This window comes from Caretta caretta, chromosome 5 (genome assembly GCF_965140235.1).
Source record: "Caretta caretta isolate rCarCar2 chromosome 5, rCarCar1.hap1, whole genome shotgun sequence".
NCBI classification, from domain to species: domain Eukaryota; kingdom Metazoa; phylum Chordata; order Testudines; family Cheloniidae; genus Caretta; species Caretta caretta.
Window position 1 is genome coordinate 1,925,049 of NC_134210.1, and position 23,018 is coordinate 1,948,066.

A 23,018-nucleotide genomic window follows, 5' to 3' on the forward strand; every position below is an offset into this window, starting at 1 on the left:
GCGCCCCGGGGACACTGAGCAGGGGAGTCGTTCTGCTTTGACCAGACACTCCTGGGCACAGGGCAGTCTGCCTGTCCCTTCCCCCTTGAAGGGTGTTTGTGGGGGGGGCGGTTGGCACGGGGCAGCGGTGACTGAGGCACACCCTGCAGCATGGGGCAGCCCAAGCACCAGCCGCACTTTCCCAGCGGTGCCCCAGGAAGCTAGAGCTCCCTGCAGCCAGTGCACCCCGGGATCTGAGCAGATGGACAGTGGGACGCAGGGCCCATCGGCTCCAAGGGCTGTGGGAAAATGGAGGTGGCTGCCACAGGCTCCTCTTTGGCCCAGGAGCTCCTGGCCGGTTCTGATGGGGCACAGAGGGCGCCTGCCCTAGGACCAGCTCTGCCTGCCCAGAGCTGGGGGACATGTGCTCAGAGCCGCTCCCTGCCTGCTGTGCAGAGTGGGGTGGCTGGCTGGGCCTGTCGGGGGGATAAGCTCACGCCTCCCGTTCCCCATACGGTGACCAGTGTGTTCCTCACGCCCCTGGGACAGGCAGCGTGTCCAGGGCCAGCAGCCCCGCGGGGACGGGGGCCCATCTAACCTGGCCTGGCCCTGTGGGGCAGAAGCTGGGGGAGCGTGACCCATGTTGCCCCCCACCAGCGAGGTAGAGGCGCACCATTCAGCCTGCCGTGAACGTGGCCGGTGTTGAGGGAACCAGGGAACTCAAAGATGGGGTTCCTCCGGGCGAGCTGGGGCTCCTGCTGCCTCCTGTCCAGGCTGCCTGCTAACCCAGCCACCCCCGAGCCGCGGTCCAGGCCCAGGGGGTTCCTCCGCCTGTACTCCCGCCACTTCAGCGCTTGAGGGGAGAGGTGGTTTGCTAGCGGTGGAGGGTGACGGGGACCAGTGTGGGGTGGGGGGCAGAGAGACAGGGAAAGGGACAGAGACAGAGACACAGCACATTAGTTACAGTCCAGCCGCGCTTCAGAGATGTTAGAGGGTTTGCGTGCCGAGGGAACAGGAGCCAGAGCTGAGCAGCAAGGACAGGACAGGCTGGGGGCAGCGAGCACACACAGACTGCAGAGAGTGGGGCAAGAGAGCAGCGCTGCCGGGCTGCCCTGGCGCTGGGGGGCCTCAGAGCTGGAGGGGGGCTGGGGGTCGCTCAGGGCCGAGCCGTAGCAATGGGGCAACTCCGGCACAGCCTGGGTGCTCAGCGCAAGGCACCTGGGGGGCGTGCTGTCCGGGGCTGACCCACACTCAGTGCCCACTAGCAGGGACGTACCATTGAGGGGCCGCGTGCCCACACTGCTCAGCGATCCCGAACTTCCAGCCTCACTGGTGCCTGTCCAGTGGAGCTCCGCAGGGCCCCCTGCTCGGCTCGCACTCGCCCCCTCGGAGGCGGGAGGCGGGAGGGAGCCGCCATGGAGTCGGTACTCAGAGACCTGCGTGCTCTGCTCCAACGGCGCCTCCTTCCTGGGGCCTGGCCGGGGGCTCTCCTGGCGGTGCAGGGCATCAGCCTGGGCGGGCAGTGCGGCGCCTGCCGCGGGGGAGGCCCTGGTGGGAAGCAGGTTGGCAGAGAGCGGGCAGGACCTGCTGCGGGGAGGGTGGCTCTCGCCGGCTCTCTCCGGGGTGGGCGAGCCGGAGGAGGAGTCCAGGCTCTGGAAGAAAGGGGCCATGCTGCACACCGGAGAGTAGCTCCCCAGGGGGGACGGCCGGGTGCTCTCCGGGGCCGGCTTCCTGGCGTAGCCGTCGCTGAGGGAGGCGGCTCCGTCCGCCGAGCGCTGGGCCAGGAGCGCGCCATGCGCTGGGCCCCCCGCGGCCCCGGGCTGCTCCGCCGAGGTGGAGGACCGGGAGTTGGAGGAGGGCTGCTGGCTGGCGGGCCGGCTGCTGGAGGCGCCGTAGAGCTGCGCCAGGCTGGCAGCGAAGTGGCTGTGCAGGGCCCGGGCCTTGGGCTGCTTGCTGAAGTGGTGCTGGAAGACGAAGGGCTGGATGGGCAGGGTGGTGGGGCGCTGCTCCTTGCTGTAGCGCACCACGGCCTTGCTGTCCGCACCGCCACCTGCGGGAGAGACGGGGAGCGTGAGGGGAGCCCAGCCCAGCCGGCACCGGCGAGGGAGCAGGGGAAGGGCGGGAGCTGCGGGCGGGAGCCGCAGGCGGGCGCGTGGGGCTCCTGGCACTGGGCTGGCCGGGGCAGCCGCCTCGCTGACATTCGCTGCTGTGTAGGGCCCCCGGGCTGCGGGGAGACAGCCGTCAGTGGGGGGCGGGGGACCTACTCCCTCAGCAGCGGCTGCACCTCAGCCCTGCCCTGCGCCCCCACCACCCCACGGGGCTCCCACTCGCTTGCCTCTTCCCCTGCAAGCCCCCAACCACCCGACATCCACCCCGCCTGGGGCCCAGAATAGCCTCACCCCAAACTCCTGCAACACTTCCAGCGGGACACGACAACCCCCCTCCTCTGCACCACGCAGCGCTCAGGATCTAGCAGTCACCCCCCTACCCCCATGAGCCTGATCCTGTCCTGCCCGTCCCCTCTGCCACCATCGGTGCCCTCAGCCTGGAAGCCCTCAGGGCACGGCCTGCTGCCCAGCATGCCATAGTGGGGGGAAATGCTGGCGGGGGCCGGAGAGCTCCGGGGAGGCAGAGGGAAGCCCCTGGCAGAGGTAGAGACAGGTGCAATTGCTAAGACACAACCCAGGCTCAGGGAAAACAGGGAAAATGCAGGGCAGGGGCCTGACCGTGGAAGGCCAGGACTTTGCCAGTGAAGGGTAGGGAGGCCCCAGAACATGGGTATCTCCCCGCCTCTCCGCATGGTGCCCAGCCTGCAGCTCCAGGGTGGAAGAAAGTAAGGTTGCCTCCTCTTGGGGGCACCTTTAGGGATCCACCTAATGGAGAGAGGGAAGAGCATCTTTGCAGGCAGGCTGGCTAACCTAGCACGGAGGGCTTTAAACTAGGTTCGCTGGGGGACAGTGACCTAAGCCCGGAGGTAAGTGGGGAAGTGGGATACCGGGAGGAAACACAAGGAGGAGGGTGCAACAGGGGAGGCCTCCTGATTCATACTGAGAAAGTGGGGCAATCAGCTAGTTATCTTAAGTGTCTGTTGTCACGGAGTCCCTGAGCGATGCTCTGGAACTGCTCCCCATGAAGCCAGTCAGGACTCTGGGGCAGTCGCCTTTCTGTGAGCAGCCTGTCTTCAGGACACGCAGCTCACACAGCTTCCACCTTCCTGGGTCTGACCTCGGAGCATTCAGCATCCTCTGCCCCTCCGTGCGCTTCCCACAGCGAGTCCGCTCAGGCGGGGCTCCTGGGGAAGCCAGAGGGTCCTGCACCCCAACTTCGCAGTCAGACGTGACTCTCAGCCAGCCAGTAACACAGAAGGTTTATTAGATGACAGGAACATGGTCTAAAACAGAGCTTGCAGGTGCAGAGAACGGGACCCCTCAGCTGGGTCCATTTTGGGGGGCAGTGAGCCAGACAACCACGTCTGCACTTCACTCCATGTCCCAGCCAGCCCCAAACTGAAACTCCCTCCAGCCCCTCCTCCTCTGGGCTTTGTTCCTTTCCCGGGCCAGGTGGTCACCTGATTCCTTTGTTCTCCAACCCTTTAGCTCTCACCTTGCAGGGGGGAAGGGCCCAGGCCATCAGTTGCCAGGAAACAGGGTGTCGGCCATTCTCTGTGTCCAGACTCCTGCACACACATGCCCTCTAGGGCTCTGCAATGATCATACACCCTTACCCCACCCCCTAGATACTTAAGAACTGCCTAGGGGAAACTGAGGCACCCCCACACTATTCAGAGGAAACATTAAGAATAGTCCCACTTCGTCACATCTCTCCCCCCTTCGAGATCGAACTGAGCGGGGTCACTTTAGCCGGTGACCTGGGGAAGTTCGAAGCCACCAACGTTCCCATGGATGCCCCAGCATCTCTCCCATTCCTTGGTAGGAGTTACACCAGGCCCTTCCATTTTCACACCCTCCCTTAGGTCAGGGGTGGTCGATAGCACTCGCAGGCCGCATGTGGGAAGGTTTATGCAGCCCATGCCCTTTGGCCACCCCAAGAATGTCTCCCCATTGACCATCACCTTCTGCTCCCACTGGAGGTCCGGGGGGCCTGGCCCCAGGAAACTCCACACAGACATATAGGTTGGGGTCAGGAGTGGGAGCCTGTCCACATCCCCAACCATCTGGCTGACGGAGTCTATGGCCTTGGGACCCAGCAAGGGAGCTAGACACCGGGGCTTTTCCGCAGGGTCCCCTTGGTTCAAATCGCCAGCCTGCTCAAAGGCAGTGAGGTGGGCATCCACACCCCCCCCTCCTTAACCAGGGGCAGCAATTTAGTCTCGAGGTTCCCTGCGGAACTGGCCCCCCGGGATCTATCCCCACTCACCCCGGGGAGGTCCCCTAGGCCTCTCCGCTCCCCCACCGCCAGTTCATGCTGCTGCTGCTTCTGCAGCTCTTTCTCGGGCTCTCGCTGTCCCCCACAGTCCTCTTGCTCTCTCAGACTCAGCTCCAATCCCGTCCGTCTCGATCCCCCGATGGGGAACCTGATCGTGAAGACCCTCGTCTGGTCGGGGACAGGAGTCTTGGCGATGCCTGGCTCCCGCTCCAGCTGCTCCCAGATCCTGCTATAGCCCCAGTTGGGGTCAGGAATCTGTTCCTTAGAGCGGTCATCCTCCTCCAGCTGCACGATTAACTCTGCTTTGGTGAACTTTCCAACGCTCAGCCCTCTCTTTCTGCACAGGGTTACAATGTCCTTCTTAAGGAGACAGTGACAGGCCATCACTCCGCTCCTCCCAAGTTGTTGTGGACTCACAGGCCCGTGTGTTCTCAGCTCCCCACGGTTTCCAGGGAGAACCCCTAGTGTGCCAGCCCTTCTCGAGGTCACCACCTCTTTGCCAGGGTTGAGCTGCAGACTCTTCCGCCCCTTGGACTGCTCGCTGCAATCCCCAGGGGAACCCTGTTACTGCAAAAGTCCTTCTCTCTCCCCGGGCCAAGCTGCAGGCTCCTCCGCCCCTGAGACTGCTCACTGCAGTCCCCAGGGGGACCCCATTACTGCACAGTACTTCTCGCTGGTCACACACTCCCAGGGGTTAACCGCCCCCCGAAACCGCTCCTCTCTGAGCCTTCAGCAGGCCTGGTCCTCGGCAATCCCCCTTCGTGTTACTGCTCCCCAGTCACTTACTGCAGGAAGCGCCATCCACGGGGTGCAGTACATCCCACCGCTGCCACCAGTTGTCACGGAGTCCCTGAGCGATGCTCTGGAACTGCTCCCCATGAAGCCAGTCAGGACTCTGGGGCAGTCGCCTTTCTGTGAGCAGCCTGTCTTCAGGACACGCAGCTCACACAGCTTCCACCTTCCTGGGTCTGACCTCGGAGCATTCAGCATCCTCTGCCCCTCCGTGCGCTTCCCACAGCGAGTCCGCTCAGGCGGGGCTCCTGGGGAAGCCAGAGGGTCCTGCACCCCAACTTCGCAGTCAGACGTGACTCTCAGCCAGCCAGTAACACAGAAGGTTTATTAGATGACAGGAACATGGTCTAAAACAGAGCTTGCAGGTGCAGAGAACGGGACCCCTCAGCTGGGTCCATTTTGGGGGGCAGTGAGCCAGACAACCACGTCTGCACTTCACTCCATGTCCCAGCCAGCCCCAAACTGAAACTCCCCTCCAGCCCCTCCTCCTCTGGGCTTTGTTCCTTTCCCGGGCCAGGTGGTCACCTGATTCCTTTGTTCTCCAACCCTTTAGCTCTCACCTTGCAGGGGGGAAGGGCCCAGGCCATCAGTTGCCAGGAAACAGGGTGTCGGCCATTCTCTGTGTCCAGACTCCTGCACACACATGCCCTCTAGGGCTCTGCAATGATCATACACCCTTACCCCACCCCCTAGATACTTAAGAACTGCCTAGGGGAAACTGAGGCACCCCCACACTATTCAGAGGAAACATTAAGAATAGTCCCACTTCGTCACATCTGTACACGAACGCAAGAAGCCTGGGAAACAAGCAGGAAGAATTGGAAGTCCTGGCACAGTCAAGGAACTATGATGTGATTGGAACACCAGAGACTTGGTGGGGTAACTCGTGTGACTGGAGCACCGTCATGGATGGGTATAAACTGTTCAGGAAGGACAGGTGGGGGAGAAAAGTTGGTCCTGGAGCCGGTTTTGTTCAACATCTTCGTTAATGATCTGGATGATGGGATGGATTGCACCCTCAGCAAGTTCGTGGATGACACTAAGCTGCGGGGAGAGGAAGATACGCTGGAGGGTAGGGAGAGGGTCCACAGTGACCTAGAGAAACTGGAGGATTGAGCCAGAAGAAATCTGATGAGGTTCTACCAGGATAAGTGCAGGGATTCTTCCGTCCTGATACAGGCTGGGGACCGACTGGCTAAGGGGCAGTTCTGCAGAAAAGGACCTGGGGATTACAGTGGATGAGAAGCTGGATATGAGGCAGCAGTGTGCCCTTGTGGCCAAGAAGACTGAAGGCATATTGGGCTGCATTATTTGGAGCATTGCCAGCACATCGAGGGAAGTGATTATTTCCATCTATTTGGCATTGGTGAGGCCTCATCTGGAGTACTGTGTCCAGTTTTGGGCCCCACACTACAGAAAGGATGTGGACAAATTGGAGAGTCCAGTGGAGGGTAATGAAAATGATTAGGGGGCTGGGGCACATGACTTATGAGGAGAGGCTGAGGGAACCGGGCTTAGTCTGCAGAAGAGAAGAATGAGGGGGGATTTGATAGAAGCCTTCAACTACCTGAAGGAGGGCTCCGAAGAGGATGGAGCTCGGCTGTTCTCAGCAGTGGCAGATAACAGAACAAGAAGCAATGGTTTCAAGTTGCAGTGGGGGAGGTTTAGGTTGGATATTAGGAAACACTATTTCACTAGGAGGGTGGTGAAGTACTGGAATGGGTTACCTAGGGAGGTGCTGGAATCTCCTTCCTTAGAGGTTTTTAAGGTCAGGCTTGACAAAGCCCTGGCTGGGATGATTTAGTTGGGGTTGGTCCTGTCATGAGCAGGGGGTTGGACTAGATGGCCTCCTGAGGTTTCTTCCAACCCTAATCTTCTACGATTCTAAGTGCAAACGGGCCCACCAGGCCAGGGCTCTGTACAGCCTCCTCTGCCCTCTGGCTGCTGCTACTGGTAGGGTTGCTAACTCAGACTGAAACAATTCCGGGAGATCTTCTTCCCCAACAGGACATAATGTAATTGTCTTAAAATATCCTATTAAAATCTCTGGATTGCTTTCACTAGTCACCGGGAGATTGATGCCGATTCCAGGAGACTCCAGGCTAATCTTGAAGCGTTGACAACCCTAGGTATTGGACCAGGCCTTTAGGGCAGGGCCCTCCTGCCAGAGCTGCGTATGACCTGGCACTCCACAAGCACTACATGGGTGTAATGGGATGGTGGGATTGCATGGCCCAGAGTGGCCCAGCTGCAAAGGCCCAGGAAGAGCCCCCTCCATGCTGGACCCCATGTGCTTGTGGGGGGCCTCAGGCCTTCACCTCCAGCGTGATTTGAACAGGGCTTTTAGTCCCATTGTGAGGCCCGGGTGTGGCGTTCAGCTGGCAGGCCCGGCAGCAGCTTTCCACAGAATTAACAAGCCCAGCTCCCACCGCGCCATCCCACTGGGGCCAGACCCCAGTGCAGGGGAAGGGACCAGCCCGTGGGAACACGGCGACAGCAACTGGTGGGAACACTCACCCACGTCCCTCCCTCCAGCTCAGTGGGGCCACTCGTTACCCCTCCAGCCCCGCTGTCCAGGACCCTGTGTAAGCGGGGGCTGAATTACTGCTTCCCTGACGGCTAGCTGGGAAGGGGGAGATTTGGCTGTGTTTATGTTCCTACTCTGCTTACACATGCAGCAAAAAGTGATCAACTGTGGCTGATGTTGGGTACAAATCACCTTAGTACCGAACGTCGGGGTAGTGAAATATGGTTACCAACACTGTAATTATTGTAGGAATACAGGAAACCAGGACTGTGCTTAACCTGTCCCAAATGACTGTGCTTAATCTGTCACCCTCAGCTGAAACCTCCCCGCCCCCAGATTTTTTCTAGACTGGCTTAACCTGTTCTTTCCCACTGCTCAAAGACTTAGAGCTAAATAAGCTTCATTAGAAGCTTCCATTATTATTTTAATTGCTCAATCCAGAGCTGGAACCAGTTGTGGTAGGGCTGGGTTTCTGCCCTACCTGCAAAAGAACCGAAAATCACTGAGACACGGATGTGCAGAGGTCACAGCCGAGAGGCAGAAGGTGACGGAGTCAGCTGGCGAATGAGCGGCCAGCAGGGAGGCGCTGGAGAGGTGCAATGAGCAAGTGGCCGGTGAGTGGCCAGCGGAGCGAGTAAGGTGCCTCTTTACCCCACACAGGGGAGAGGTGAACTCTGGGTCTGCACTGACCGAGGACAGCAACTGTGAGGGGGGTGCAGAGAAGGGTCGGGCCTGGCATGTGAAAGGGACTTTTGGGTTGCTGGAGCTAAGACCCTGAGGGGAAAAGGGCACTGCCCAACCTACTTGGGGGGGGGGGGGTCTTTACTCATGGTTTAGGTTTATGAACCCTGTGTGTGGTGTTTTCCCAAATTCACTCCGAGTTACTTCCCTCCTTTTATTAAAAGTTTCTTTTCTACCCTCGGACTCTGTGCTTGTGAGGGGGGAAGTATTGCCTCTCAGAGGTGCCCAGAGCTGGGGTGTAATTGTCCCAGGTCACTGGGTGGGGGCTCGAGCCAGTTCTGTGTTGGATCGATGGAAAGGAACCCCCAGATATTGAACCCAGCCCTGGATGCTGCTGGCTCCACCTGTCAGAAGGGTTACACCTGAAAGGCCCCCGTGTCCCCCACCCTCCAGGGCCTTTGCCTGCCTTTCAGGCTGTTCCACCCCATGCACACTTCCAGGACTCCACACAGCACACACCAGAGCAATAACTGATGCTCTCCCGGCCAAAACGCCCCCCAGACTTGCAGTGTTTGCTGCCTTCACACAACATGGGCGGGAAACTTAGAGCTCAGGGCTGGACATGCAGGCAGAGCCTCCCTGAGAGCAGCTTTTCAAGAGGCCGTGTGGACGTTCACGCCTGCAAATCACCGGCAGGCACAACCCACTGGCATTACACCAGAGATTTGCCACAAGGGAGTGAGCAAAAGCTCGGTGGAGATGTGCACACACACAGAGACCATGTGTTCACCATCCCGCCCTCGGGGGGTTGCACTTTCATGCACATTTAGGCCACAGTGCCTGACAACACCACCACGGGGACGGGGTGCTAGTTCCAGGACCAGGCTCTGAACAGACACGCTACAGGGCATTGCTCGCTGCCCACCAGCTAGGGCCAGGCAGAAAGCGACCCCCCTCCCCACCCTGGGGCAGCATTGGCTAGGTGCAGGGGTTTAACACTGCCCCTGAGGCACCGTCACTGGCCGTTTGGAGACAGGCTACGGCCTATCGGGCCCATAGGCCTGACACCAGCTGGTGAGTTTTATTTCTCTCTGCACATAGACTCGTAGGACTGGCAGGGACCTCGAGGGGTCATCCAGTCCAGTCCCCTGCACTCATGGCAGGACTAAGTATTCTCTAGACCAGGGGTCTCCAACTTTTTTATGCCCAAGATCACTTTTTGAATTTAAGGGCAACCCAGGATCTACCCCGCCCCTTCTCCAAGCCCCCACCCCCTAACTCACTTTCACTGGGCTGGGGCAGGGGGTTGGGGTTCGGGAGGGGATGTGGGCTCTGGCCTGGGGCCGAGGGGTTCGCAGTGTGGGAGGGGGCTCCGGGCTGAGCTTGGGGCAGGGGTGCAGGTGCAAGCTCTGGGAGGGAGATGGGTGCAGGAGGGGGCTCAGGCAGGGTGTTGGGGTGCAGAAGGGGGTGCAGGCTCTGGGAGGGGGCTCAGGGCTGGGGTGTGGCATCCCGCTGTCGGCACTTATCTCAGGCGGCTCCCGCTCGGTGACGCAGTGGGGCTGAGGCCGGCTCCCTGCCTACCCGTGCCCCACGCTGCTCCCGGAAGTGGCCAATGCGCCCCTGGGCAGAGGGGCACGTGGCTCCGCGTGCTACCCCTCTCTGCGGCACCACCCTCCGTAGCTCCCATTGGCCACAGTTCCCCGTTCCCGGCCAATGGGAGCTGCAGGGGTGGTGCCTGTAGGCAGGAGCAGCGCGCCGAGACCCCTGCGCCCACCCCACCGCCCCCGTGGGGCCATGCTGGCCGCTTCCAGGAGCGGTCTGAGACCGGGGCAGGCAGGGAGCCTGTCTTAGCGGCAGCCCCGCTGCACCACTGGAAATGGCGATCGACTGGGAGAGTCCCCAGGATCGACCAGTCAATTGCTATCGACTGGCTGGGGATCACTGATCCAGCCCATCCCTGACAGGCGTTTGTCCAACCTGCTCTTAAACATCTCCAGTGACGGCGATTCCACCACCTCCCTGGGCAATTTATTCCAGGGCTCAACCACCCTGACAGTTAGGAAGCTTTTCCTGATGTCCAACCTAAACCGCCCTGGCTGCAATTTAGGCCCATTGCTTCCTGACCTAGCCTCAGAAGTTAACGAGAACAATTTTTCTCCCTCCTCCTTGTAAACTTTTATGTACTTGATGTAAACTCAACTTTACGTACATGCTCAACAGGATGCGTGCCGCAGGTCCCCAGCCGGCTCAGCACCCTGGGGCAGCGCTCAGCGAGCCTCGGTTCCCTAACACTGAGTTCTGCAGGAAACCCACGTCAGCTTGTCAGCCCTCCCCAGCTCGGCCACAGGCTGCAGCGGTGCAGGGCCCCGTCCCTGAGTGTGCGTCCTCCCGGGCCCAACGGGGCTCTGCCGAACTCCCTCTGCTCTGACCCCACTACGCCGTGCGAGGTGGAGCCACGGCTCATTACACACAGCCAGCCATTTTAATAATGAACTCCTGTGGCTCCCAGGGACCCCCACCTGCTCCCCCCGCAGCATTAGCCCCACCCCAATCCCCGAGCCGTGGGGTGTGCAGGTGCCGTGTCCAATCTGTGCTATGCGACAACCACGCCCTGGGGAAACTCCAAACCCAGCCTGTCCTGGGGCCTGGCTTCATTCACACACCACCCAGCAGTTCAGCGCCAGCCTCCTCCCCAGGCTGGGCAGCCCTGGATGGCTCAACCCACATGCAACAGAGCCGCCTCCCTCCTTCCGGACGGGGTAAGGAGCCGCCACCTGGCTCACCGACTCCAGCCCTTCCAGCAGGCGTAGCATGCCTGGCCCAGTGCCGATCCGGACCAACCTCAAGCTGAGCTCCAGAGAGCCCCAGCCACGGCCGTGCTCCAGCCCAACTGGCAGCTTGCACCATTGACTGCACTTACTCCTGACCGCTAACCTGGGGTTCGGCCACTGCTGCTCACGCACACCGCTCCCCGTCCACGGCTGCCCTGTCCCTGCCGGCCAGCCCCCGCTGGCTTTGCCGAGCAGCGGTGCAGATCGCAGGGCTCATGTAATGAGACCCCCCTGCGGGTGCTGGGACAACACATTCCTTCTGAAGGGGCAGTGCGCCTTCCCGCTCACAAACAAGTCTCCTGTGTCGCTGACCTGGCTGGGATCCCTTAGCTCCCCTGCCAGGGGCTGGGCGAAGGCTGGCTGTGGGCACACCGTGCCCTGTCCGGCTCACTGCTGTTCCTGGCTCCAGCCAGACGAGGCTCTTGCCAGCCAAGGAGACTTCGGCCCAGGGGGCTTGAGCTCCGAGCTGGTCAGGCTGCACTGGAAGGGCTCTGGGTAGGAACGGAGAGGGGCTGGCACATTTGGTATTATCCACCCTCCTTCCACCAGCCCCAAATGCCAATGAGGTTGGGCTGGGGGCCCTGCGGGGGGGCTGGCTGTGTCCCACAGAGCCCTCTCCTCTGCCTCCCCAGGCCAGTTCCAATGCAGAGCGACGGGCTGCCCGAGCAGGCAGCTAGCGCCATGGACTAAGGCCCGAGTCAGAGCGTGGGTCACAGGCGTGACGCTCAGCACCGCACCCTTGCGAGTGGGATCTCGTGCCCCAGGTTCCCCCACCCTCCATCTCTTTCTGGGGACCCTCCGGCAGCAGCACTGCCTGTGGGCAGATCATCCTCAGCACTGCCCAGCAAGCGGCTGCCAGAGCCCCATACACCCAGGGGCTGGCTCCTGCACCCCCCACCCCCCTGCAAACTGGCCAGGAGCCATCCCAGGAGCTGGGCTTCCCTGCAGGGCAGAGGGCTCAGATGGAGGCCAGGCAGTTGGTGAGCCCAGCCTTGGGTGAGCCCCCCCGACCTCCTTGAAGCCATTGGAGGAGGGCAGATTTGCTCCTCTCTTTGAGCTGGGCGCAGGTACTGACGGCAGGACTCTGTCGCTGGAACACGGGGCGGCGAGCCACAGGGCCGATCCTGCCAGCACTAGCCTCAGCTGTTACAGGGGCCATGGGGCCACCCTCTCACGGGGGCCCATACACAGAGCAGCAGCAGTCAGCGGGGAACCATGGGGAAAACGGGGAGCTGGAAAGGTCCTGCAAGGAACCTCCAGCACACGGAACTGGGCAGTAGCTCTCAGAGGCATCGGTTGGGTACGTGCCTCTACGTGATCTACCCTGTGACTGGCGCGCCAGGCCGGGCGGCGATCCCCGTACCCAGGCCGGGCCCACACCCGGACGTGATCTACGTTGTGACTGGCGCGCCAGGCCGGGCGGCGATCCCCGTACCCAGGCCGGGCCCACACCCGGACGTGATCTACGCTGTGACTGGCGCGCAGGGCCGGGCGGCGATCGCCGTACCCAGGCCGGGCCCACACCCGGACGTGATCTACGCTGTGACTGGCGCGCAGGGCCGGGCGGCGATCCCCGTACCCAGGCCGGGCCCACACCCGGACGTGATCTACGCTGTGACTGGAGCGCCAGGCCGGGCGGCGATCCCTGTACCCAGGCCGGGCCCACACCCGGACGTGATCTACGCTGTGACTGGAGCGCCAGGCCGGGCAGCGATCCCCGTACCCAGGCCGGGCCCACACCCGGACGTGATCTACGCTGTGACTGGCGCGCCGGGCCGTGCGTCGATCCCCGTACCCAGGCCGGGCCCACACCCGGACGTGATCTACGTTGTGACTGGCGCGCCGGGCCGGGCAGCGATCCCTGTACCCAGGCCAGGCCCATACCCGGACGTGATCTACGCTGTGACTGGCGCGCAGGGCCGGGCAGCGATCCCCGTACCCAGGCCGGGCCCACACCCGGACGTGATCTACGCTGTGACTGGCGCGCCGGGCCGTGCGTCGATCCCCGTACCCAGGCCGGGCCCACACCCGGACGTGATCTACGCTGTGACTGGAGCGCCAGGCCGGGCAGTGATACCCGTACCCAGGCCGGGCCCACACCCGGACGTGATCTACGTTGTGACTGGCGCGCCAGGCCGGGCCCACACCCGGACGTGATCTACGTTGTGACTGGAGCGCCAGGCCGGGCGGCGATCCCCGTACCCAGGCCGGGCCCACACCCGGACGTGATCTACGCTGTGACTGGCGCGCAGGGCCGGGCAGCGATCCCCATACCCAGGCCGGACCCACACCCGGACGTGATCTACGTTGTGACTGGCGCGCCGGGCCGGGCGGCGATCCCTGTACCCAGGCCAATGGGCTGCGAGTGTGTGCCCCCAGAACCCTGCTCCCGGCCGTCCCAGGGGTCCCATTGCCCCACAGGGCGCAGGGCCGCATTGGCAGCGCTCCGTTCCAGACAGCCTGGTTTTCAAAGCTGCCCGTATGTAACAGGGCACCTACCTGCAGGGTAAACGAGCAGTTACCTAACTAACCTGTGACAGGAACTTTGTACAAATGCAACAGCTGATGGATTTTACACAATGGGCCATAGCCAGGTCCACGTCGCCCCAACCACAGACAAGCCCCCTGTCTACACCATAAAAGTGCCAGGGATCCCAGTGCCAGAGCAGCCGGAGGGGAGTGGGCACAGACGGGGGCCCGGGGAACAGAGCTGGACTTCGGAGGGGCACACACCACAAGCCGTAGAACTTAGAGGTGGGCGAGACCCATCAGGCCCCTCTAGCCAATGCCCGGTTGATCCTTCTTGTGCTGGCCCAAGCTCACAGCAGCCACCACGCAGGCTGGCATGCGATGCCAACGCAAAGGGGAAGTTAATAGGCATTAAAGGCTCAGGCCGTACCCTCGCTTCCCTGCTGCCCCACGAGCTATTTACTGTCAAAACACTGGGGCTGGGGTTTGCTCACTCAACCCTCCCTCTCTCTATCACAGCGAATTGAAGCTTATGAAAAGGGGGCCGTAGTGGCAGGAGCCAGGCAGGACGGTGCGAGCGCCTCAGGCCAATGCCCACACTGGGATGCCTCCAGAGGAGATGCTGCCAGTCATGCCACGCAGGGAGATGGTTTTGTAGTGTGACCGCCGCACCCCTTCTCACTGCGATTGGGTAGGACTTGAATGTGGGGCTCCGGAGGCGAACGGCTAAGAAGCCACTGAATTGTTCTTGGTAACCAAGGCTCTGGCCTGCACAGAGCTGACAATTTGGGGAGCAGAAGGTCCTGGGACCCTCTTGGGATTAAGCCAATGGCATGATGAGGGCACCCATCAGAGGGACAGGGGGCAAACCAACCCCTGGGCAACACGAGACGTTAATGTCAGTCTGCAAGCACCATGGCAGGCTGCGCAAATCCCATCACACGGGAGGTTTGAAACAAGACCCAGCAAGGGCCAGAAATACCTGGCAGGCAAGGAGCCTGCTCTGGCCTGGGGGTGGGGGCGTTACATGTCCTCACACAGGAGCCCTTTTCCTCCCCGGATTCAAATGATGGCACAGCCCTAAATCACCCCTCCCCACAGAGCCTCTCTCTGCTGCTCCCTCTGGGGCCAAAGGGGGGCATTTGCTGGTCTATTTTAAGCTCATATTTGGTTCCTTACCATCTGCTCTGGCTCTAACATCGCGTTGTCCGTGCCCACTGGCAGGGCTGCCTGAGAAACTGGCACCAGCCTCCATCAGCAGAGAGAGAGAGGCCTGCTCGGCTGCCTCAGGCCCGTAGGCGCCTGAGTCTTTGCTGGAACACGCCCTCGGGCCGTCCCCGAGTCTGTGCTCCACACGGGAGCCCTCGCAGCTCCGGTTCAGGCAATGACCAAAGGGCATGGGCGGGAGACTCTGGCAGCGTCGAGCTCTGTCCTCGAGAAGCCCTGGGCAGTCCCGCTGGAACTCGGGGATGGGCGAGAACTCCAAGGAAGAGTCACCGCTGGTTCTGAGCGGTGGGGAGGAGCCGTTCTTTTTCCTGCCTTTCGCCAGCTCGGCAAAGGAAGTCACCCGCTTCGGGGGCAAGCTCTGGATCGCTAGGGCTGGGCTCTCGCTCAGCTTGACCGGACAACTCATCATGCGCTCCAAGGAGCCCAGCCTGCTCGTGGGGCTCCGGTCCAGGTTCCGATCATAGCTCCTGGAGCGTGGCCGGCCAGCGTTTAGGTTAGGCGGGGATATGTTGACATACACTTGCCCCTCAATCATGTTTTTCACAGCTTCGCCCTTGGTCTCCACCACGAAGCATTCCTCATCGCTCTCCTCCGGCTTAGCATCAGGCCTTCTAAACAAGTAGTACTCTGAGGGCTGGACAGGACTCCCTTTGGTGTGATCTTCAGAGCAACTGGTTATGGAAGAGCCCGCAGGGCTAGGTGACGACTGGGAAGACAAGTCACATGTGACTAGTTTATAGTAGTTCTGGGTGGCCACCACGAGCCGGGCTTGGCTCTGGAAGCAAGCTGTGAGGTCTGAGCTCTCCGAAGTGCACGGCTCGTAGTGCAGGTGGTAGGAGTTGCAGTTAGCATCTAAGACGGGCGAAGACGGGTAGTGGCACCCACACACTTTTCCCGAGTTCTCCGGGTTGTGTGATTCACAAGACATCTTGGATTCCGTGGGTGACGAATGCAGATCCAGGTAAAAGGCTCCAGTGTCCGAGTGGCTGCAGAGGGAAGAGTCACAGGACAAGTTGGCGGAGTTCAAGTTGGAGCGAGAATGGCCGTTCATTTTGTTGTAGAGGGCACTGAAGTTCACCAGAACCCCGTCCGAGCTGTTGCAAGAAGAGTCGCTGACGTGCCCCATCTGCTGGTCCCCGGTCTCAGACTGGCTGGACGTGCTGTAGCACCGGCAGGGCAGCAGCTCCGTGCTGGAACAGCTGCAGGTCCGGCTGTGCGTGGAGGCCGGGTTCCTCCCTGACTCGTCAGAGCCATTGTTCCAGTCCTGGTCGCCGCCCTCGAAGGAGAAGCTCCCGCGCTGGCAGCTGCATTCGTCCAGCTCCATGCGCTCTGAGGCCAGCAGGCAGTAGCCAACGTTGTTCCTCTTCTGGACATCGGCGCTTGTGCGTTTGTCCTCTTGCCCGTCCACCACACCGGACCTGCTGGCCATGCTCCAGGGCTTCACCACGTGGCCGGTGTCATGGAGGTGGAAGGGCGGCAGCTCATGCAGCTGGAAGGCCGGCTTGCCGGCCACAATGGAGTTGTGCAGGCGGAAGGACTTCTGGCCCGTGCTGTCGCTGAGGAGACCATGCCCCTCACTGTCGCCCAGGAGGAAGGGATTGTGCCGTGTCGTGATGCCGGGGATGACCGAGTCTCGCGCTTTGCTCTCGTTGTCTTCTGCAGCCTCTGCCGGTGTGTCCGAGGCCTGCAGCAAGCTGCTGTACACCAGGGAGTCTGCCTGCAAGAGGTCCCGCTCCGGCAGAGAGGCGGTCCGCGTGATGCCCAGGTCTGGCTGGCAGAAGGGATTGGTCCTCTTGCTTCCACTGCAGCACTGTCGGTCGGGGACCTGGCAATGAACCAGGGGAATGTGATGGACAATCAGTGTTTCTCCTGCCAGCTTGGGTGGACTATCCATTCTTGAGAGTGCTCTTCAGGAACTCAGCCAGGCTGGCGCTACATGGAACGTTGGTGGGCTGCGGGCAGGGCTGGGAGAACACATCGCAGGAGAGGAGTCAGAGACCTGAAGGGAGGCAGAAATACAGAGGGGGTCAGGAGCAATCGGTTAGCTATCCGTGCAGGTAGCTGCCCCCTCCCGATGCACACGTGGCCCAGGTACCATGCAGCCCTTGGGCCAAACACAGCCCATGCGGTCCCGTGAGGCTGCCCGTCTTCAATTCCGAGCGCGCCCGTCCCACAATGCAATTCTCCATTTACTTGCCTTTCTAGGAGCCCCTCCCCCTGCCTCTCAGCTCCGGGGACGTCACCCCAACCCTGACAAAGCTGCCAGGCCACCACGTGGAGCAGGCAGACGGCCGGCCAGGCGGCCCTCAGAACAAGACCTCTCCTCCCCCCGCCCAAAGCTCGGGTGAAAGGAAGCAAGCCCTGATCCCAGCCAATTCCAGCTCTGGTGCTGGGCAGAGCTCAACAGCCGAGGGCTCCTCATGGACCCGGGGGGCTCCAGCTCAGGCCCCATCAGGGAGTGCAGCTGGGGCAGCGTGGCATGCAGAGGGGGAGGTCTCAGCCCGTGTACCCTGAGCCGGTCCCACAGCTGAGGGCTTTACAGGGCGAAGCCAGCACCTTACACTCAGGTAATTTACCCTCCGTTTTCTGCACATCAGCAGCCCAAACTCCCGGATTTCGATCATGTCTCTGCATGTCCCATTAGTGCTGCCGTTCCACCCGCCACCCAGCAGGCAGCCTGCCCCTCGCCGGGACCCCATGGTGGGCACACTGGCTTCTCCATCCTGCCACCCCCACACGCCGAGCAGCCACTGCAGTATCTATGCCTCCCTCTGGCTCCCAACTGCCCAGCTTCTCCTCCCCTGGCTCACTGCAGCCTCAGAAAGGGTACGTAGGACAGCAGGGTGCAGGGGAGGAGAGGAGACCCAGGGCCCAGCAAAACTCCCCTCTGGAGCAAGACTGAAAGCCTGGGGATTGCTACAGTAGAGAAGGGTCAGGTAAGGGAGCACATGCAAACCCCATCTGTAATCTAATAAGTGGTCACAGAAGGGAGATGGGTTCTTCTGTCCTTCCTGTCTCACATAACGCATGATTAGCCTGTGTGCTACTGCGGCCAAGAGCGCAGCAAGCTTGTGAAGGGACTGGAGGTTTACGGGGACAGCAAGGATATCTGGCACTACAGCAGTAAATGATGACAAACATTCTGGCAGGGTTATTAAACCTTCCCCTTCCAGGCCTAAACCGCCCTCCTTTCACAACCAGGATCAGACCTAATGAAGTGGGGGCAGATTTTTTCACATCTGCTTTTGCAGGGTTTCTGCACCTTCCTCTGAGGCATCCGCCACTGGCCACCATCACAGACAGGAGACTGGCCTAGACGGACCCCGGGGTTGATCCACTCTGGCAATTCCTTTGTTACTAACCTCCTCTCACCTCTGGCCTCTCTGACACCCACATCCCCCCACTGCAATGCTCCCCCGGCTCACAGACTGAGCACATCCCCCCACTGCAGTCACTGCAATGCTCCCCCAGCTCACAGACTGAGCACATCCCCCCACTGCAGTCACTGCAACGCTCCCCCAGCTCACAGACTGAGCACATCCCCCCACTGCAGTCACTGCAACGTTCCCCCAGCTCACAGACTGAGCACTTTCCCCACTGCAGTCACTGCAACGCTCCCCCAGCTCACAGACTGAGCACTTTCCCCACTGCAGTCACTGCAACGCTCCCCCAGCTCACAGACTGAGCACTTTCCCCACTGCAGTCACTGCAACGCTCCCCCAGCTCACAGACTGAGCACTTTCCCCACTGCAGTCACTGCAATGCTCCCCCAGCTCACAGACTGAGGACATCCCCCCACTGCAGTCACTGCAACGCTCCCCCAGCTCACAGACTGAGCACATCCCCCCACTGCAGTCACTGCAACGCTCCCCCAGCTCACAGACTGAGCACATCCCCCCACTGCAGTCACTGCAACGCTCCCCCAGCTCACAGACTGAGCACATCCCCCCACTGCAGTCACTGCAACGCTCCCCCAGCTCACAGACTGAGCACATCTCCCCCACTGCAGTCACTGCAACGCTCCCCCAGCGCACAGACTGAGCACATCTCCCCCACTGCAGTCACTGCAATGCTCCCCCAGCTCACAGACTGAGCACATCCCCCCACTGCAGTCACTGCAACGTTCCCCCAGCTCACAGACTGAGCACATCTCCCCCACTGCAGTCACTGCAACGCTCCCCCAGCGCACAGACTGAGCACATCTCCCCCACTGCAGTCACTGCAATGCTCCCCCGGCTCACAGACTGAGCACATCCCCCCACTGCAGTCACTGCAACGCTCCCCCGGCTCACAGACTGAGCACATCCCCCCACTGCAGTCACTGCAACGCTCCCCCGGCTCACAGACTGAGCACATCCCCCCACTGCAGTCACTGCAACGCTCCCCCAGCTCACAGACTGAGCACTTCCCCCACTGCAGTCACTGCAACGCTCCCCCAGCTCACAGACTGAGCACATCCCCCCACTGCAGTCACTGCAACGCCCCCCCAGCGCACAGACTGAGCACATCCCCCACTGCAGTCACTGCAACGCTCCCCCAGCGCACAGACTGAGCACATCCCCCCACTGCAGTCACTGCAACGCTCCCCCAGCGCACAGACTGAGCACATCCCCCACTGCAGTCACTACAACGCTCCCCCAGCGCACAGACTGAGCACATCCCCCACTGCAGTCACTGCAACGCTCCCCCGGCTCACAGACTGAGCACATCCCCCACTGCAGTCACTGCAACGCTCCCCCAGCGCACAGACTGAGCACATCCCCCACTGCAGTCACTGCAACGCTCCCCCGGCGCACAGACTGAGCACATCCCCCCACTGCAGTCACTGCAATGCTCCCCCAGCGCACAGACTGAGCACATCCCCCCACTGCAGTCACTGCAACGCTCCCCCAGCTCACAGACTGAGCACTTCCCCCACTGCCGTCACTGCAACGCTCCCCCAGCTCACAGACTGAGCACATCCCCCCACTGCAGTCACTGCAACGCCCCCCCAGCGCACAGACTGAGCACATCCCCCACTGCAGTCACTGCAACGATCCCCCAGCGCACAGACTGAGCACATCCCCCCACTGCAGTCACTGCAACGATCCCCCAGCGCACAGACTGAGCACATCCCCCCACTGCAGTCACTGCAACGATCCCCCAGCTCACACACTGAGCACATCCCCCCACTGCAGTCACTGCAACGATCCCCCAGCGCACAGACTGAGCACATCCCCCCACTGCAGTCACTGCAACGATCCCCCAGCGCACAGACTGAGCACATCCCCCCACTGCAGTCACTGCAACGCTCCCCCAGCTCACACACTGAGCACATCCCCCCACTGCAGTCACTGCAACGCTCCCCCAGCTCACAGACTGAGCACATCCCCCCACTGCAGTCACTGCAACGATCCCCCAGCTCACACACTGAGCACATCCCCCCACTGCAGTCACTGCAACGCTCCCCCAGCTCACAGACTGAGCACATCTCCTCCACTGCAGTCACTGCAACGCTCCCCCAGCTCACAGACTGAGCACTTTCCCCACTGCAGTCACTGCAACGCTCCCCCAGCTCACAGACTGAGCACATCCCCCCACTGCAGTCACTGCAACGCTCCCCCAGCTCACAGACTGAGCACATCCCCCACTGCAGTCACTGCAACGCTCCCCCAGCTCACAGACTGAGCACATCCCCCCACTGCAGTCACTGCAACGCTCCCCCAGCGCACAGACTGAGCCTATCCCCCACTGCAGTCACTGCAACGCTCCCCCAGCTCACAGACTGAGCACATCCCCCCACTGCAGTCACTGCAACGCTCCCCCAGCGCACAGACTGAGCACATCCCCCCACTGCAGTCACTGCAATGCTCCCCCAGCTCACAGACTGAGCACATCCCCCACTGCAGTCACTGCAACGATCCCCCAGCTCACAGACTGAGCACATCCCCCCACTGCAGTCACTGCAACGATCCCCCAGCTCACACACTGAGCACATCCCCCCACTGCAGTCACTGCAACGATCCCCCAGCGCACAGACTGAGCACATCCCCACACTGCAGTCACTGCAATGCTCCCCCAGCTCACAGACTGAGCACATCCCCCCACTGCAGTCACTGCAACGCTCCCCCAGCGCACAGACTGAGCACATCCCCCACTGCAGTCACTGCAACGCTCCCCCGGCTCACAGACTGAGCACTTTCCCCACTGCAGTCACTGCAATGCTCCCCCAGCTCACAGACTGAGCACATCCCCCCACTGCAGTCACTGCAACGTTCCCCCAGCTCACAGACTGAGCACATCTCCCCCACTGCAGTCACTGCAACGCTCCCCCAGCGCACAAACTGAGCACATCTCCCCCACTGCAGTCACTGCAATGCTCCCCCGGCTCACAGACTGAGCACATCCCCCCACTGCAGTCACTGCAATGCTCCCCCGGCTCACAGACTGAGCACATCCCCCCACTGCAGTCACTGCAATGCTCCCCCAACTCACAGACTGAGCACTTTCCCCACTGCAGTCACTGCAACGCTCCCCCAGCTCACAGACTGAGCACATCCCCCCACTGCAGTCACTGCAATGCCCCCCCAGCGCACAGACTGAGCACATCCCCCACTGCAGTCACTGCAACGCTCCCCCAGCGCACAGACTGAGCACATCCCCCCACTGCAGTCACTGCAACGCTCCCCCAGCGCACAGACTGAGCACATCCCCACACTGCAGTCACTGCAACGCTCCCCCAGCGCACAGACTGAGCACATCCCCCACTGCAGTCACTGCAACGCTCCCCCGGCTCACAGACTGAGCACATCCCCCACTGCAGTCACTGCAACGCTCCCCCAGCGCACAGACTGAGCACATCCCCCCACTGCAGTCACTGCAATGCTCCCCCAGCGCACAGACTGAGCACATCCCTCCACTGCAGTCACTGCAACGCTCCCCCAGCTCACAGACTGAGCACATCCCCCCACTGCAGTCACTGAAACGCTCCCCCAGCGCACAGACCGAGCACATCCCCCACTGCAGTCACTGCAACGCTCCCCCGGCTCACAGACTGAGCAAATCTCCCCCACTGCAGTCACTGCAACGCCCCCTCGGCTCACAGACTGAGCACATCTCCCCCACTGCAGACACTGCAACGCTCCCCCAGCTCACAGACTGAGCACATCCCCCACTGCAGTCACTGCAACGCTCCCCCAGCGCACAGACTGAGCACATCCCCCCACTGCAGTCACTGCAACGCTCCCCCAGCGCACAGACTGAGCACATCCCCCCACTGCAGTCACTGCAACGCTCCCCCAGCTCACAGACTGAGCACATCTCCTCCACTGCAGTCACTGCAACGCTCCCCCAGCTCACAGACTGAGCACTTTCCCCACTGCAGTCACTGCAACGCTCCCCCAGCTCACAGACTGAGCACATCCCCCCACTGCAGTCACTGCAACGCTCCCCCAGCTCACAGACTGAGCACATCCCCCCACTGCAGTCACTGCAACGCTCCCCCAGCACACAGACTGAGCACATCCCCCATTGCAGTCACTGCAACGTTCCCCCAGCTCACAGACTGAGCACATCCCCCCACTGCAGTCACTGCAATGCTCCCCCAGCTCACAGACTGAGCACATCCCCCACTGCAGTCACTGCAACGCTCCCCCAGCGCACAGACTGAGCACATCCCCCCACTGCAGTCACTGCAACGCTCCCCCAGCTCACAGACTGAGCACATCCCCCACTGCAGTCACTGCAACGCTCCCCCAGCGCACAGACTGAGCACATCCCCCCACTGCAGTCACTGCAACGATCCCCCAGCGCACAGACTGAGCACATCCCCCCACTGCAGTCACTGCAATGCTCCCCCAGCTCACAGACTGAGCACATCCCCCACTGCAGTCACTGCAACGCTCCCCCAGCGCACAGACTGAGCACATCCCCCCACTGCAGTCACTGCAACGCTCCCCCAGCGCACAGACTGAGCACATCCCCACACTGCAGTCACTGCAATGCTCCCCCAGCTCACAGACTGAGCACATCCCCCCACTGCAGTCACTGCAACGCTCCCCCAGCTCACACACTGAGCACATCCCCCCACTGCAGTCACTGCAACGATCCCCCAGCGCACAGACTGAGCACATCCCCCCACTGCAGTC

At 61.5% G+C, this 23,018-nt stretch overlaps 1 protein-coding gene across 4 annotated transcripts in view; it reads right to left on the bottom strand.

Moving 5' to 3' along the window:
- The window catches only part of RUSC2 (RUN and SH3 domain containing 2), an 83,512-nt gene that overhangs the window by 19,162 nt on the left and 41,332 nt on the right, over nucleotides 1-23,018 (bottom strand). For 3 of the 4 annotated variants that reach the window (XM_075128318.1, XM_048850219.2, XM_048850218.2), the window contains exons 2-4: nucleotides 14,845-16,891; nucleotides 1,256-2,029; nucleotides 653-853 (exon numbers count right to left, since the gene is read on the bottom strand). In XM_075128318.1, coding sequence (XP_074984419.1) covers nucleotides 653-853; nucleotides 1,256-2,029; nucleotides 14,845-16,786 — 2,917 coding nt within the window. In that variant the 5' untranslated portion in view covers nucleotides 16,787-16,891. The remainder of the gene's footprint in view (nucleotides 1-652; nucleotides 854-1,255; nucleotides 2,030-14,844; nucleotides 16,892-23,018) is intronic. The other variant, XM_048850220.2, reaches the window with a different exon arrangement.